Raw genomic sequence first — 18576 nt, 5'->3', positions numbered from 1 at the left:
TCTGATAACGGGCCCCAATTCACCTCTGTTGAATTCCAGGATTTCCTCAGGGCCAACTCGATTAAACACAAGACATCAGCACCCTTCCACCCATCCACCAACGGCTTGGCTGAACGAAATGTGAGGACCACCAAAGACGCTTTAAAAAGAATCATCCGGGGCGACTGGCATCAAAGACTGGCTGAATTTTTGCTGACCCAACATACGACCCCTTGTACAGCTACCGGCAAAAGCCCTGCAGAAATGAGGTGGGGAAAGAGACTAACCACCAAATTGGACAGATTACACCCTGACAGACTGCTTCCAAGTGCTGAACTGGACATTCCAAATAGAACATTCAAAGTGGGGGATTTAATCTGGGCTAGGAACTATGCACAAGGGGACAAATGGATTCCTGGGGTGGTTACGGAAATATTGGGCCCCCTGTCTTACACTATTGAGGGGGAAGGGAATAGGATCAGCAAAAGACACATAGATCAGCTGAGGAAGAGAACTATAGGATGTTTGCCAGTAGATGGGGATCAAAGTATATTTGGGGGGAACTTTACATCTAGGTTCAGTGATAACAACACGCCAGATAGTGGGGTAGCAGAAACACAAAATAACTCATTCCCTGGTAACCAACAACAACAATTTAGTCAAATTGATTGGGAAATACCCCTTCAGAGTAGGCCAGCGACAGCTAACATTCAAACACAACCAAATCCACAAAACAGCAACAGGGAAGCGTCAGAGTCAGGTAGCCAAGAGTCCAGGCCCAACAAAGGCAATCAGCCAAGCAAACAACCAGAAAGAAGTGTCCCTAGCAGCCAGAGCAATAGATACCCTTCAAGAGTCCATAGGCCACCAAAATATTTAATGGATTTTGTACATAAATAACAACAACTGGGGGGTAAGGGGTGTTGTGTCTGTATATAGTTGCAAACAAGGAGAAGAGTAGATTGCAAATAAGCAGGGTTTAGAGCGGGAGATTCCGGTGCAATCATTGGTCACAATAAGCAAGAAGCGGGAAAAGAGACTCTGATGATTGGTTACAGTTCAAACAGTTCCACTATAAAAGCTTGCAACATTTGACAGTTGACAGTTGTCTTATGTGTATTCAATAAACTCGTTCATTGTAAAACCACTCTGAGTCCTCGTCTATCAGAACCAAACAATGCTAGCCACCAGATATGTTCTCAGGGAAGGGATACAGGGAAACTTCAGTTTCCATCATTGAGCCAGAAGGCCTTCTCTAGTCTGGAACCCCAGACACCTGGGGGATGTGATTTCCAAAATTTCCAGCCAATATAATGGAAATTATTATTTCCAAGCCAATATAATAAGCTAATATAATGGAAATTATCCCATGTACTGGAAATATAATGGAAATATTTGAGGGGTTGCTGCAAAGAAGAGAGGGTCAACCTATTTTCCAAAGCACCAGAAGGCAAGACAAGAAGCAATGGATGAAAACTAACCAAGGAGAGAAGCAATATAGAACTAAGGAGAAATTACCTGAAAGTTAGAACAATTAACGAGTGGAATGGCTTGCCTTCAGAAATTGTGGGTGCTTCAACACTGGAGGCTTTTAAGAAAACTGGACAACCACTTGTCTGGAATGGTATAGGGTCTCCTGTTTGAGCAGGGAGTTGGACTAGATGACCTCCAAAGTCGCTTCCATCTGTGTTATTCTGTAAATTGTCAAACTGGGAAGGATAATTAAAGCCTTTTCTCTTAGCAATAACTAGTCAGCCTTCCTCCTCCTCCTCCTATTTTGTCTCTTTTATTATACAGGAAGTCCTTGACTTATAACCACAATTGGGCCCAAAATTTCCATTGCTAAGTCATAAGTGTGAAAAATGGTCAGATTCACTTAACAACCTTTTTCAGTGCTGTTGTAACTTCAAATGGTCACTAAATCAATGGTTGTAAATCGAGGACTACCTATACTACTACTACTACTACATCTCTTGCTCTGCAACTAGTAGGTGTGAAGCTAGCATTCACTCATGATTTGCAAATATATAAACAATATATAAACATTGCTGGAAAAGCTGTAAAGGAACTAATGTTAGAAGAGAAGCTTTAATTTAATCAGATAGCAATTCTCCCAGCAACTTGCATAGCATGAAGCTGATGGTAGACCATCACACATAGGATGAAACACAATGAAAACTCCTCACTTTCTTATTGTGGAATGTTGCAACACAAGCATGCAAGGGTGAAGCTGAGGCAATGATGACATGATGCATGCTTTATCATTCTAGTGTCATCATCCAAATTTCAGAAATTCTCAAAATCTCAGTAGTGTCACTGATTTTTTGTGATCTCATCTGGGATTGCACCATGGTTTTTGTATATGAGAGCCCTTGTTGGCATGATAGTGTGCTCAGGACCCAAAAAGCTTGTCAGATTCAACGGAGTGGATGCCCAATTTTTGCAGATTTGGTGCTCAATATACTTCACACTTACCTTCGTTATCTGTCTACTGACATCTATGAGCTGTTTTTTTTTTATTATAGCTGAATGCGGGCAAAACTGAAATGGCTTGCAGGTTTTGTTATGCAGAGATAATGTTGATTGGAGTGTATTCCCAAACACAGTCCTATTGTTAGGGAGGAAATGGTGAAAAACTTTCTATTGTGTTATTAAAGCTGTTGTTTGCATTGCAAGGAAATCTCACCAGCACCAAAGACAATATCTCGCCTAGCTTACCCCTCAACTACATGATTTTCTGCAGTTTTGAATGATGAAGCCATAGAGACAGCATGAACAACTATCTCTATTCTTCCGTATTTTGAAAATAAAAAAACTATAAGGAACTATTTCTAAAGAAATTGTGCTTTTCAAATCAATTGTCATAATTTTATTCCTTAACGAGTTTTATATGCTTTCCTTTGTATACTGCTTATCATTCATCTTAGATGAATAGAGCTTTTCCCCATTATATACTCAAATTAGAAAAAAAATATTTTGATAAATTGGATAGAGATACATATATACAAGCATTTCTTTCCAGTTCTTGTAATAATGCTCAACTATCAAAAGTAAAACATTAATTTTATTCTGTAGAATTGTAAGTGAAAAGTGCTATCCTTGATTAAAGTTTGAAAAGCAGTCCTAGTTTCTCTTTAAAAGTAAACCACATTAAGTTCAGTGAGACTTCATCTTAACTGTTTGTGAACAGTTAAGAAATTTTCAAGTATAACTAAGTCTATAACAAGCATCTTTTCTAGTTTTCCCTTTTCCCCCCTCAGTCTTTGCTTTCTTGTTCAGTTGCTTGTTTTAGTTTATCGGCTGCATGTTTTATTCTGTGAATTGCCACATATTCAGTACTACAACTGTTTCCAAGATTGCTAATAAAGCGCTAGTTTATCTACATTACAATGAATCAACCAGAGCACACTTTTTAAATCACATTTATTTTCACAAAAGAAAATTGAGCACCTGGTCAATGTTCTCACATTGCAATTAGTACCTGAACAAATAAACACTCTTTTTTAGAAGTTTAATGCATGCAACCTTCTGCTGCTTCAAATGGTGTTGAATCAATGAATAAAACAAGATCTTGCTTGTTAGGGAAGGTACAGGTAGCTCTGGAGATCAGATACTTTAAAAAGACATGCCTTGAGGATATATTTTTGTCTGGTTTCATCTCACACCTGATGTCTGCTTTTTCAGATTCTGATATTTTTTTTCAGGGTGTTGATTTGTAATAGGCAGAGGGGCTGCAAGCAATATGTTGCCTTTTTGCTGTTATGCTGTTTTTAGTAATTATAAATATCACTTGGGGCAATTTTGCATCACTATTGAAAATGTGTGGCATAGGCATACTATGTTAGCAAAGTAGATTCAATCAAGCTTGCAATTTGACACACAGACAGGAGAAGCCCACATCAAAGGAATACCTTATTGTTTCTGATTTTTTCACACTTAAAAAAACTTTTCTCCCTTTTAGCTCAATCTCTTTTTTAATCACCACACTGTCTGATTTTTGTTAGAAAATCCCCCCCTCTAACTTGTATCTTTAGTAGGAACATAATCTATAGGCATTCATTCTTTTCAGAGTATATTCAAATGGACTTCCTGTTATCTCTCATCAATGGTCATGTTGACAATGATGATGAAAACTGTCTAGAGGATGTGTTAACAATGATATGTTTAACAATGTCTGGAGGAGCCCCTATCCCCATCCCTGAACTAACAGATCTCTCACTCAAATTTGACATTTTCCCCATATGATAAGAAAATACATATTTGAAGAAGTTATTAGTGATTTTTTTTGCTGTGGCACAATAGATCTTCTGAGGAGTGCAGTAATAGATGGAAAATCTAATGTGACAATCTGCTATTGGAAGCAACTGGAATGCTAAGTATTATTAGTCCATCCTCAGAGCCCGTCCTCCTAGATCCGTGGTGGCAAACCTATGGCACGCGTGCCACAGGTGACATGCAGAGCCCTCTCTGTGGGCATGTGCGCTGTCACCCCAGTCCTAGGCCTTCAGCTGGGTTTTTTTTAAAACCTTTTCGCTTTAGGCCTTTGCCGCCATGTGGGGGGAAAAAAGGTTCAATCAATCAATTTCAATTTCTTGCGGGGGGAAAAAAGATCTCGCAAAGTTGGAATTGATTGATTGAGCTTTTTAGTCCCACCCAGTCTGCCATTACTACCGCAGCCATGCCCACCCAATGAGCCATGCCCTCCCAACTGGCCACACCCACCCAATTGCCCCCCCAATGGGCCACACCCACCTGGCACCCAACGATACATAAGTGGGTTTTGGGTTGCAGTTTGGGCACTCAGTCTCTAAAAGGTTCGCCATCACTGTCCTAGATGGAGAATTAACCTAAGCAGTAGACTTCATTGTTCCTAGGGTTTATTCCCTGCTAACTAGAGAATCTTACCTCTTAATTAAAAATGGTTAATTAGTAAAAAATAGTTTCATTTAACTGATATAAAGCTAAGTCAAACTCCCAGCATTCTCTTTATTGTCCTCCAATATCATGAAATTCATGCCACCAAAATTTAGGGAGAAATATATTAGTGCAGTTTTTATTTTAGTTTGAAGTAAAATAAACATGACATAGTAAACATGGGGGGGAAAACATACCCATTAACACACTACCATATTCACTGAAATGGCTTGAAATTATGATGCCAATTTTACCACTGAATGTTGGTGATATGATTTAGGGAAGGATGTTCTACAAAAGGGGTTACAACAGAGAAGGCCGTTTCACATCCCTACCAGTCTAACCTTTGTTCTGAATGAAACAATAGGGCTGGTATATCATTCAGTAAATTGTACCATTTGTATGAACAGTGTTGCAGAGAACCTCAGAAAGTCAGGTTCAAATTGCCCCCCCCCAGACCTTTGGATAACCTGGAACTAGTAATTTATCTTTCATTTTAACTTACCTGCAAAAAATAAAATGAATGGAGAGGAAAAGTTTGCAAGCATTACCTTGACTTGGAAGAAATGTGGTGTGTAAAACAAAAGATAAATAAATAAGGTTGTGTTTATTTAGTGTCTTCCACTTCTCATTGAGAAATAAAGAACAGTTGGTTCATTCTTTACTTTGGATCTAAAGTGTGACCCCTCATATTACTGGGAGGAGCTGAAATGGGAAAAGGAGAAGAGAAAGCTTATGAACAAGCAAAAGTTTGTTTGATCATGTTGTTATTTCTACAGAATGTTTGTTTTATTATGAATTGCCTAGGAATTATTGCAGCTTGGGGTATATGATAGACTGCAAATATAACCAGTGACGAATAAATGAATGATCAAAAACTAAGCAAGACTGATGGATGATGCTTTGAAGGGACTTTCACAGTAAAGCTATGTAAGCTATGAGTCTTATCATGACACTGATCCTCGACTCATGCCTGCTCAGTCTATAAAGTCAGATACCTTCAGCCTGTTAAAGCATGAAGAGCCTCCAATGGACTCCAGTCTTTTATTTATTCAGGCCTCAATGGGTGAGTCAAGAGCAATATTATGGGAAAACAAGTTTAATATGATATGAATAACTTTAACTTTAAAACAAGAAATGTGACAAAAGAATTGTTTAGAGGTTGACATAATACATGAAGTAGGAGTTGTAATAGCAGGGTGTCTTGGAAGGAAATGGAGATCAAGGAGCTTTCAGAATAATGTGATCCTTTAGATCCAAGACAAATTACTGGATTCACTTCTGGATAGGTTTAAAAATATGTAGTGTTTGCTAAAGGATCAGTCGTGAGATGTATGAGGGACTATAACTCAAAGGCTGAGTAGATTATTTAGAAGCTGAAAATCAAGTTCAATTTTTGGCCTCTGTAGGCAAAGACAGGAAAAAAAATGCTGAGACTTCGGAGACCCTGCCATTTAATAATGCTAACTGGATATTGTTGATATCAGCAAAGATGTCTATTTAGAAGTAAAGCTGTTTTTAAGAGCTTTGTTTATAACATATTTTCAAAGATCTAGGGTAGACCCCTCTTTTCTGCTTGATCCTTCACCAGTATGAGCCACTCTTGACAATCTCCTCCTTCCTCTCCCAATGCACTGCAAATCCATCCTTCCTTTGTGGTTTCCAGCTCTCATTCAAAACTGCTACTGTTCCACTCTGTAGGGCATTTCCAGTGCTTTGTTTCATTTAATAGCAGCCCCAGTTTGGATTAGACTTGTCTCCAGCAGTTGTGGGTGCTCCATCACTGGAGAGTTTTAAGAAGAAATTGGACAGCCATTTGTCTGAAATGGTACAGGGTCTCCTGTTTGAGCAGGGGGTTGGATTAGAAGACCTCCAAGGTCCCTTCCAACTCTGTTATTCTGCTAAGGGCCAGTAATTCTCCCACGCAGCCATTTCATCCTGGGTTGTGCAGACTACTATGTTCTCTGCAATGTTTTAAATCTTGCAATTGAATCACATCCTCAGTCCTGGAGATCTGTGCTCCAGTTAGCCCTGATACCTCCCAGGGGGAAAACCTTTTCAGTTTCGATGGAATTTGGGGCGAAGCGTGGTTTCCTTGCTCTCCTACTTCCTGATCACTGTTCTGCGTGTTTTCTTTCTCTTTCCTATCTTTAAAAAAGACATTTCAGCTGCAACCCAGGAAGGCTGCCGCTTTGCTCCTGTGGAGGTGATATACCAGTTGTCCTCGCTAGAAAGCTCCCAGGGAGTTAAAGAGGAAACTAGGAATGAGTAAACAACCTGCTTCCTATGGCTTTGATTCCTGTCGCATTGGAGCCAAGTGATGCTAGGGGTGGGGTGAGGTGGGAGAAAGGCTCTGCATTAGGGAGTATCAAAGGAGATTGCTAAGACATTTCTATGGGCAAAATCACGGGGAATAAAAGGAAAAGCAAGACTAGTGAAAATCTCTAAAAGAAAAGGGCAGGTACTGGTACACTGTACAAAGCTGCACAGGTGCTAGCCAACAAGGTTTCCCTACATGGATAGGTAGGCAAGAAGCAGAGAAACAACACATCCAATGCTCGGTGGCAATAGTCCCTACCGAACACCAGCCCAGTCCCATTGCTATCTCGCTGGAATCTGGCTGGAAATACACTTTCTTGCAAGGAAGAGTGAATGCAACCTAACAAAGTCACAAAGTTGGGGGGGGGAAAGCTTCTAGGAAGCTGTCAAAATGGCCACTCACCCCCTTATCTTTTGTGCAATGCACTCTGCATGGGGCTACCTCTGAGTCCACGTGGATGCCTCAGCTGTAGTCCAGCTGCAGCAACACAAGCAGTCATGGGCATGTCTCAGTAGGCCCATGCGGCACCACTGCTCCACAAGCAGCTTGTGTTGCCTTTTGGCTCCCAGTAGGATTCAAAGTGCTTGTTACAGTCATGGCGTAGGTAGGACCTGGTTCCACAGAACTGCCTGTCTCCAATTGCCCGTCTGTATGATCGGGGAAAGAAGGTAGGCTCCAGGACTTTTTGAATAAATAATGATGTCTTTGGCACCCACAAAACATAGTTTCTCTGCTGAGATGCTTGTCCTCTGGGACAGGATCCGGCCCAGAGATTCATATGACTCCCACCCAGATGATGTTCAAGAAGCCTCTAGAAACCTGGCTCTTCTACCAGGCCTTGGATCATGATGGGTGCTAAGCAGTGGTGGGATTCAAATATGTGAACAACTAGTTCTCTGTGTGGATGCCACTTCCGGAAGTCCATTCTGGGCCTGGACAACAACAATTAGCTCCCGGTTCTGCGGAAGTGGTATGAAACAGCTGAATCCCACCATTGGTGCTAAGTTAAGTGTACAAATCCACTTGATTGATTAAGGGTATGTATGGTTTGTGATTTTTATTTTTCTCTTGTTCTTGTTTTTACAATGTTCGGTCCTAGCTTTGGCATTTTTCCACGTTTTTGTGGACTTTGACAATGAAGGCTATCCAATGTGCAAATAACACAAAACTCGATAGGATTTTATAATTTTACGTTTTAAAATCTGTATTGCATATACGGATTGGGTGTAGATTCCTTTTTGAAATAAAATCCCTAGAATGGTGTTCAGCTAAGAAATTAGAGATCTCGGCTAACGTATTAAGCTTTAAAGCCTATGTAAGCCTATGTAAGAAAATTACCGTAAGTGTATTATTATTCCAATATTTACAATGTGCAGCAAATACGTACCTTTCAGAGTTCTGTAAAATGAATCTCGGATCTTTAAAAAAAAATGAAACCGTTCAGGATTTCACCTGTGAGAATTGTTCCACCTTTTGCTGCGTACCTCTCTTCCTTATAAGGCAAACCAGGAAGTAAAAGGACTGTGCTAAGTTCTATAACCATGCTGCTTGCCTTTCTATCAACCTACCTGCCTGGGTACCAGGGTTTTGTTTTGTTTTGATTTGTTTACACCCTTTACATGTAGCCTTCTGTTACATTCTTCGAAAACCTCCTTAGCTTGAAAACCTTCAGCTGTACATTAGCGGCTTCCGAGCTTTTCTTTTTACTGAGCTTAATTAATGTTTGATATATTTTGTGCCTGCAGCCAGAACTGAAAGCGAATGGGGGTTGAATTTCTCTGCCTTTTTTTCCTATTTCTACAAAGGAATAAAAATGTACAAGGTAAGGCTCATTTTATACATGGAATACAAACTTAAGAGTGTTTATTTGTTGGTGTGAGTTTGTGTGATTTTGTGAATTCTGGATCTGACCTCTATAATTATAATATACCTTGAAGAAATATAGCAAAAAAAAAAAGTTTTTTCAAGGACTTTTGTCTGACTTCGCGAAGAATGCTTCCCTGTCAGGTGGACAGACCAGGTCACGGATTAATATAAAATAATATTCACAGCTGCTTTATCCTAATTATCCTCTTGAATAAAGCAGGACACTGACTCCAGTTAAAACTATTGCTCCACAAGGTTTATTTCTTATTGAAATTTTAATGATCGTTTCCATCTCTTTTGTAAATAGCTAAGGGCTTTTCAAACAAACAAGTAAAAATGGATTCTCTGACAAACCATTTTCAAGGAAATCAGAATGCTGCCCAGAACGTTATGTACCTGACATAATTAAAGTATGAGCTAATCTAATACATTTCCTTGATTTGCCGTGTAGGAAATTGTGATTCAGGGAGTGCCATGAACTGTGAAGATTGTTTGCTCTCTGGACCAAGCTGCCACTGGTGTTTCCAAGAGGTAAATTATTTCAAACACACAAAAATAATGACTTGATGTAATTACAAACTATGTTTGTTAAATAATATACTATTCATATTCTGAATTCTCTGCTCCAAACCACATTCTTCAGAAGAAAAGTAATTCAAAGAGTGGTTCTCTAGCATCACCTTGAGAATCAGTTGAAATTAGCATATCCATTACTTTTTTTTCTGTTTTAATCTCTAGGCCCTAACTCTGATTTCTAAGCAATCTTAGAAGCTTTTTATACAACTTTCCATTTAACAAAAAATTTAATTCGTGACCTAGCAGCTGCTTAAGAAAAGCAACCCTGAATTCCATATTGATGTGCTTTAAGGATTATTAGCCAGGCTGATTAATCACATTCAAATACACTTTCCAAAGGATTGTTCATATGTATAATTAACCAGTTTGGGGCAAAGACGAATCTTATGGAAGAAATAGAGACAGTGGAAATGCAGAGGGCATAATAGGAGCAAAGCTAGTCTACAGAGAAGTTACATAGCAGCCAAAAAAGAGGTACTACCAAGGAACATCTTTCTTGGACAGATAATATTCTGAAACTTATCTTGCATCCATTAAAATATGCAACAAGGAATGAGAAGAAATAAATCTAATTACCTGGCCAGGGGGACACACATTGAAACAGTTGTCTCATTGAAAGATTTATTAACTGTAGCCTGGAAATTGTCTAATATTTTCAAATCTGTCTCTGCCAGTAAAGAGATTAGAAATTTCTGGCTCAGTTCAGCTGACCTAGTGATTCAAGCAGGAGCCAGTTCTCTTGAACCCAAATCACAGAGAACGGAATATGCTTCATGTAGCAAGACTGTAGCACCTCCTTTGCTTTGCAAGTGAAAACAGAACTCATGAGATAATATAATTATGGTGCCAGACACCAGCTTCTGGGTGTAATTGTGCATGCTCAAAACTGCAGAAAATTAGTAACTTTAGGTTGACTGTTTCTAAGTAACCATATGACTTAATGTATCTTTGTTGTGCTTACAGAAAGCAGTAAAACTTTTTCTTATATTCAGAAATTTTTCAAGTGAAGAAATCATGCTTGGTCCTGTTTCCACATTCCATTATTTAGCATTTGTTGCTGTTTTGGTAAATCCCAAACCTGCCCCTGTGAAAGAAACTAACAGTTGGTTATATAAAACTCTGCTTATACAGTTTGCTTTTGAGGGTGAGGGCAAAAAAATTCAGGAACTTCAATGATGAGGGAATAAATTGGATGAATTATGATCACTGGAATTGTGGAGATGCTGCGAAGGTCATAAATGTGAGGACCAGTCATAAGTCACTTTTGTCCGAGCCGTCCTAACTTTAAATGGTTGTTAAACGAATGGTCATAAGTCAAAAACTACCTCTATGGCAAGATGACCTGGTGGTCTATATGGAGATCTGTTTTCTCTAGTGTGGCATTGCCAACAAAAGCAGCCTCAGAGAAGTCTCTCTTCCTGCACTCAGAACTTTTTGGCTGATGAGATCCACAACTTACTTTCCCTGCCTGACCAGATGGGACAGACTGATGTAATGAGACGAAGATAGTTCCATACGTAAACTGGCCCCATGGTATATCTCATCTCTTAGCTCTAAATCAGGGGTCTTCAAAAATGGTCCTTTTATGACTTGTGGACTTGAACTCCCAGAATTCTTCAGCCAGAGTGCCTGGCTGAGGAATTCTCTGGGAGTTGAAGTCCACAAGTCATAAAAGAGCCAAGTTTGAAGACCCCTGATCTAAATAAATCCTTATTTTATTTTATTTTATTTTATTTTATTTTATTTTATTTTATTTTATTTTATTTTATTATTTTATTTTATTTTATTTTATTTTATTTTTTATTTTATTTTATTTTATTATTTTATTTTATTTTATTTTATTATTTTATTTTATTTTATTTTATTTTATTTTATTTTATTTTATTTTATTATTTTATTTTATTTTATTTTATTTTATTTTATTTTATTTTATTTTATTTTATTTTATTATTTTATTTTATTTTATTTTATTATTATTTTATTTTATTTTATTTTATTATTTTATTATTTTATTTTATTTTATTTTTTTATTTTATTTTATTTTATTATTTTATTTTATTATTTTATTTTATTTTATTTTATTTTATTTTATTTTATTTTATTTTATTTTATTTTATTTTATTTTATTTTATTTTATTTTATTTTATTTTATTTTATTTTATTTTATTTTATTTTATTTTATTTTATTTTATTTTATTTTATTATTTTACAGAATAGCAGAGTTGGAGAGGACCCTGGAGGTCTTCTAGTCCAATCCCCTGCCCAGGCAAGAAACCTTATACCATTTCAGACCAATGGTTGTCCAATCTATCTTAAAAACAACCAGTGTTGGAGCACCCACAACTTCTGGAAGCAGGTTGTTCCACCGATTAATTGTTCTGTCAGGAAATTTCTCCTTAGTTCTAGGTTGCTTCTCTCCTTCATTAGTTTCCATCCATTGCTTCTTCTTTTGCCTTCGGGTGCTTTGGAGAATAGCTTGGCTCCTTCTTCTTTGTGGCAACCCCTGAGTTATTGGAACACTGCTATCATGTCACCTCTTCTCCTTCTCTTTATTAAACTAGACATATCCAATTCCAGCAGCCATTCTTTATATGTTTTAGCCTCCAGTTGCTTAATCATCTTTGATGCTCTTCTCTGCACTCTTTCTAGAATCTCAACATCTTTCTTTCTTTCTTTCTTTCTTTCTTTCTTTCTTTCTTTCTTTCTTTCTTTCTTTCTTTCTTTTTCTTTCTTTTATATGCCACTCATCTCCACTTTCAAAACAACTCTCCTTAAAACCTATAATTTAGTTCTGATCAACAAAAGCCCATTAAGGATTACCAGAAATAACAACATATCTATTTTAACCTTGATGAAAATAAACCAACCTTATATTCCTTCCTTTTACTTTTAATAATCTTAATCTATTGTCCTCTCAAATAAGGTGCTAGAACCTGATTTCTTTTCTCTTTTTTTTTCTTTGTTACTTCTTACAAAATTCTTCAAAATTTTAACAAGCCTTTTTAAAACCCATGTAGGAAAATTATCCAGGTCACTCCCTTGGTTTGTTGTTTGTTTACACCTTTTAATTATTATGACATCAGCTGGTTTCTTTTGTATGTCCAGTGTGACATCTTTTTCCATGTCATTCTTGTAGCCTGTCATTTTTAAATCCAGTTTCAGATCAGTTTCAGTTTTGTCCAATAAAACCTGTATTTCTTCCATATCATCTTTTAAACAGTTTATAGAAGCACACAATCTTAAAATTAACCTCTGAGTTTAGTGTCCAAAACTATCTTTCAACATGTCTAATATTAAAAATATTTTGCTCTATTCTATATTAGTAAGCCAAATTTAAGCGCTTCTCCTTTAATTTTAATCTTCAGTTCCTTCTGGTTCCTCCTAGTCTCCAACCTTTAGTCTCATCCTTTCATTTTTTTTAAAAAGAGAAATCAAAATAAAAGCATTTTCCCATAGGAAGAATTGTTATAATTAATTCCAAAGTCTTATTTCAAATCCACATGGACTCCTGGTCCATTTGTAGCTTTCTACAATTAAAGTTCTAATCACCCTGTTTATTCAAAAAAAGTCCTTAAACTTGAATTTAAAATTTATTTTGCTAAGGATTGAGAGAAACTCTGATAGACCTGTAAAATTTGTCATTCCAAAGATTCTTAGTAGCTGAAAACCAGTTAATAAGTCATTTAGAGCTCTGATGGCACAATGATTAAAGTGCAGTGTTGCAGGCAAACTCTGCCCATAGCTTGGAGTTTGATTCTATCAGTTCAAGGCTGACTCAGCTCTCCATCCTTCCGAGGTTGATAAAATGAGGACCCAGATTGTTGAGGGCAATATGGAAATAATGCTTCTTCATTATAAACCACCCAGAGAGTGCTATAAAGCACTATGGGGCAGTATATAAGCCTAACTGCTATTGCTATTTCCAAAAGTGAAAAGGAAATATGTGAGCCAAGTGTTTTTTTGAAGGTGCTAACCAGCAAAAATATGGCTCTTCTCTCATCTCTGAGAACTCTAAGCCTGCCAGAGACTACTATCTTTCAATGTCTTTGCAAGGAACAATTGTTAGGAGCGATTGTGGGTAATCGCAAGTCCTCTCTTTGTCCAGAGACGAATTATGAAGAGCTGCTGTACTTGCTGGCTCTTAATTCCACTGTTGTCTTTGGCTGTGCTTTTAGCAGAGGCTGTCCTCACTTCTCTATTTCTTCCCTCCAAGTCCAACGGTAGGTAATTTGGTCTGATGCCTTTTTGAAAGTCTGATTTCTAAAACTAAAGGGCAACTTCCATTTTGAATAAATTCAGAAACAATTTTGCATTTATTGTGAATAAGAGCAATGGCAATCTTGATTTAAAAGAAATCATGTTGACAAAGTAAGCTTGGTAAAGGTATATTTATATTCTATTCATATAATTATACACTGTGCCTTTTCACCGGAGCAACTGTGTTTTTTTTTCTCTGATCCATAGCCAAGGCAGACCTTAATGCTATAAATGTAACTAAGCATGCTGGGATAGTTCTTCAGTTCCCCTTTTCAAGAAAGAAACCTAAGAATTTTGTGAGTCTGTCTCTCTGTGTGTGTTTGCCTTGGAGTCAATGTTAACTCGTGGCGACTGCCTGGACAAATCCCTGCAGTTTTCTTTACAAGGTTTTCAGAAATCATTTGCCCTTGCCTCTTTCCTAGGGCTGAGAAAGAGTGACTGGCCCAAGGTTACCCAGTTGGCTTTGTGCCTAAGGCAGGACTAGAACCCCATGCAGTGGTGGGATTCAGCCGGTTCGTACCACTTCGGCAGAACCGGTAGCTAATTTTTTGTTGCCCAGGCCTAGAATCGACTTCCGGAAGTGGCATCCACACGGAGAACCAATTGTTTACATATTTGAATCCCATCACTGACCCCATGGGATTAATGTGATTTTCTTAGGGCTTATCCTCACACCTTGCTAACTGCAGCTTAAAGATGCCTCATTAATTATTTTTAAAGGACATGACATGTTCTCCTGGCACTGGCTTTGTCTCTTCCGCAACCCACCGTGCAGATAATATACATTCAAATGTAGCTGTTCCAGTTTGGAAGTGGCAATTTCCCTCTTCTTCAAACACAGGTTCATGTGAATGACCTGGTATGGTTCCTTGACAGGAATGGAGATGGCATTTGAAGGGGTTGCAGGCATACTGTCTCTGTTCTGCTTGCTTGATATTGCCTCCCACTTTCATAGAGCTAGCCAGAGACCTTGGCATCCACAGCTGCACCTGGGGATTAAGGAAGAAGCACATTCAGCCTGAGAGATTTTGGGGTGGCTGAGAAAGGAATGAAACAGACAGGTGACAAAACAAACAAGAAACTGCAGGCAAGTCAGACGATAGCTTATCATTCTGAGAGACTCTTTCTTAATTAACTCAAAATAATTGGGGTTGGGAAATTCCTCGTCAAGTTTTCAAGATTCTGTATCTCCCTACTATCATCATCATTAAAACGTTGATTATATGCCATCAAGTTGGTGTTAACTGTTAGCAGCTCCATAGATAACCTTCCCAGGATAGCATTAAAAATCCTTCACTGAAGTTTGTGTAGTGCTTGTATCCTTGGTTTTAGTTCATTCCTCAGTAGGCATGCAAAGGCTTGCATTGTTTGCCTAGGAAAAACATTTTGCCTGCCCATGTTGTGATTGTGTAGCCTGAGGCACGTTTCCACTGCTGAAACCTGTCCTCCATGGATCTTAAAATAGCTTACTTCCAAGAAAGCTCATAGATGGATGTCAGCCCTAGTAGGAAAATATCAGAGAGGGGGGAACTAACCTTCATCTGTCCCCAAAAGGACATACGTACAAAACATCAAGGTTAGTGTTATCGCCATGTGTGCATGCTTTCAAAGGGAATCTGATTATCAGTTGATATGAGCTGATAGTTGGACTACTTTTGGACATGAATTTAGTGTTCTTCCAGAACACTACATTTTTTTTGCTTGTACAAGAAAACTTGTACCAAACCAGAAAGGGTCTAATAATAATCATGCCCTTCATCCACACAGTGATGTTGACAGACTCTGCTTACCAAAGAAAATAGGTGGATGTGGAATGTTTCCTCCCAGTCCATTCAGATTAAGTGAGCAATTGGCAGATATTTCCCCACCTCCAGGAGATACCCAATGGGAGAATAAATAGAGCCAGGTAAATCCGCCAATCACTTTCCTTTACTTGTCCTGCATTCGGACTAGGTAACCACTGCCAGGCCTGTTTCTCAGGCAGACTAGAATACAGCAATGAGGTGGTGCACAGTAAGCTGACATATTTCTGTGAGCGCAGGGACAAGGTATGGCCATATTAGAGCAGGTGTAAGTAACAGCCCTCAGATTTCAAATCAAGTGGAACTGTTAATCAGGAAGCCAGAATATTGTTCTTGTTCTTTTTATTGTAAGGTCATCGTAAGTTTTTACTGTACAAAGATTCCTGTGGAAAGGCATTGTTGCTTTTTAAAGGAAAAAATTACATTATAGGGTTGATTCCATGGGTTTTCAGGAAAAGACAAGTGAGTGAGACACTAGTTTCCTCCAGCTTATTTGTTGCATCATTTCTAAAAACTTACACAGATAAATACTTTGGACATTCTGTTCCATATTTCAAATATAGACCTAAATGATTTAAATATGGGAACACTAGCCAGGATTACCTAAAAAGACTCCAGAAACATATATGTTTTATGAGCTTTAATGCAAAATGTTAAAGTGGGGATATTATTTCTAAACTAGCTTACACTATTTCTATTTAGCCATTCTATGATAAATGGAGTATTTACCATTTTTGTCTAAACAAAATCGTCTTTATTAATGAAAGATACCCAACCAGCAGTATGTTGGAATTTTCCACTGAATCATTCAAGAAATTGCCCTTGGATTCAAAGTGAACTTCTGTCCTGCAGTATAATTGATTTAACATATACTTTTCCAAAATGGTTTGAAATAATTCCATTATGTTGTTGGTAGAATATGGAAAAGAAATAAATTACTTTTAAGAAACACAGAAGCTTTCCATGCACCCTATTATGTAGCTTAATGTCATTAGAAGCCCCTGAATAGTCAAGAGGATATCCGATTTGATCTGTGGTCAGCCTAGCAAGGCACGCAGGCAGAAAGCATGACAAAATAGGTTAATTCTACTTTACAGTTCGTTCATTTTTTATCATTTTTATTTAAAAAAAATTCAACAAAATAAAAACAATACTTTTGAACTGAATAGAGAAAGAATAGGGAAAAGTAATAAGAAAGTGAAAAATGTTAATGTTGTAAGCCACACAGAGTCACCTGTGTGTGAGAAGTAGAAAAGAAAAAATAGGGGGGGGGAATGAAAAGGTAATGAAGAAGTGGCTTTCAATCTTCTTAACAGCAGTTTTATTTATATTTTATTCTTTCTCTCTGTGTGTTACTTCATAATTTTCTTTTTTCCACAAACTACCCTTTCTCAACATCAAATCCATAAATCCCATTTTTTTTCTTTTTTCAAACTAATTCTAGTTTATTATAAGGATACATTAACAGAATTTGGCAAGTCTGAAATTACATTTGTCCCCTTTCATCTTTATAACCCCAAAACTAGAATGTTTGCCATGCACGGACTTCTTTTCCAGACTCTGATCCTACCATTGCCTTGCCCCCCCTTCCGCCCCCCATCCTCCAAGGTCATTCCCACATCCCATTACATCTACAAAGGAGAGGAAACCCGAAGGAAGTCCCAAAACATAGTGATGAAATATCATGCAATGTATGCACATCACAAGAATTATTTTTTGTTCTGCAAGCACACATTCTCATTATTAATAGAGAAAGGCAATTTAAAACTACATGTGGTTCTTGACTTACAATGGTTCATTTAGTGGCTGTTCAAAGTTACAACAACACAGAAGAAAGTGACTTGTAACTGTTTTTTACACTTACGACTGCATGTGATCAAAATTCAGATGCTTGGCAACTGATTCATATTTATGATAATTACAGTGTCCTGGGGTCTTGTGATCACCTTTTGCAAGTTAATTCAATGAGGAATCCAGATTCACTTAACAACCGTGTTGCTAACCTAACAACTGCAGTGATTCACTTAACAAATGCAGCAAGAAAGGTTGTAAAATGTGACAAAATTCACTTAACAAATGTCTCACCTAGCAACAGAAATTTTGGGCTCAGTTGCAGTCGTAAGTCAAGGACTACCCATATGCAAATTTATAGATTAAGATGATTTCAACACGATCCATCTTAACACTGTTTGCCCCATGCTCTCAAGTACATACACATCTAACGTGACACATCTCATGGAAAAAGCATTATTTTATTCTCTTTATAATTAGAGCCATCCATTTAATTAACCTATTTTGTATTTTACTTGGTTTGTTTTTTGTTCTTCCACTCCTTTGTAGAATTTTACTGACCCATCTGGAATTCATAAAAGGTGTGACACTCTTGAAAAGCTTATTTCAGAGGGATGCCAATTGAATTTAATTGAATTTCCCATTTCCAAAGTAGAGATCCATGAAAACAAGCAGTTGAGTGATGGGCCACAAATAAATGGTTCAGAAGTTACTCAGATTTCTCCTCAAAAGATAACTGTTTTCCTACGGCCAGGTAAGTTACATCATCGTAACTATAAAACTTTTTTAAAAAATAGTCTGGTTATTTATTTATTTATGAACTGCCTCCATCTTGAAGAATTGTAAGAGTTTACAAAAAGCTGTGGCAATAAAGTCAATGCACAATTTGGTTTACAAAAAATACGGTAAGGATTTGAAAGGAGATATCTGAATTCATTTACTAGAGAGTAAGCTTTGTTCAGCTTAAGAAATCTATTTGTGAATAAACACCTTGGGGTTTTTTTAATCAAGTAATAAAAGGACACCTGTGGCTGTATGAGACACAGAACCATTTCTCTAAAGTTAACATTT

At 37.5% G+C, this 18576-nt stretch overlaps 1 protein-coding gene across 1 annotated transcript in view; it reads left to right on the top strand.

Annotated features, from left to right (window-relative positions):
• The first annotated feature begins 8863 nt into the window (after positions 1 to 8863).
• Positions 8864 to 18576, top strand: part of ITGB6 (integrin subunit beta 6) — a 46800-nt gene continuing 37087 nt past the window's right edge. Inside the window, exons 1-3 of the mRNA XM_083350824.1 lie at positions 8864 to 9035; positions 9531 to 9610; positions 18055 to 18259. Coding sequence (XP_083206950.1) covers positions 8975 to 9035; positions 9531 to 9610; positions 18055 to 18259 — 346 coding nt within the window. The 5' untranslated portion in view covers positions 8864 to 8974. The remainder of the gene's footprint in view (positions 9036 to 9530; positions 9611 to 18054; positions 18260 to 18576) is intronic.

This window comes from Vipera ursinii (genome assembly GCF_947247035.1).
Source record: "Vipera ursinii genome assembly, chromosome: 1".
NCBI classification, from domain to species: Eukaryota; Metazoa; Chordata; class Lepidosauria; order Squamata; family Viperidae; genus Vipera; species Vipera ursinii.
The sequence above is the reverse complement of the archived record's forward strand: the minus strand, read 5'-3'. Positions and strand labels throughout refer to the sequence as shown.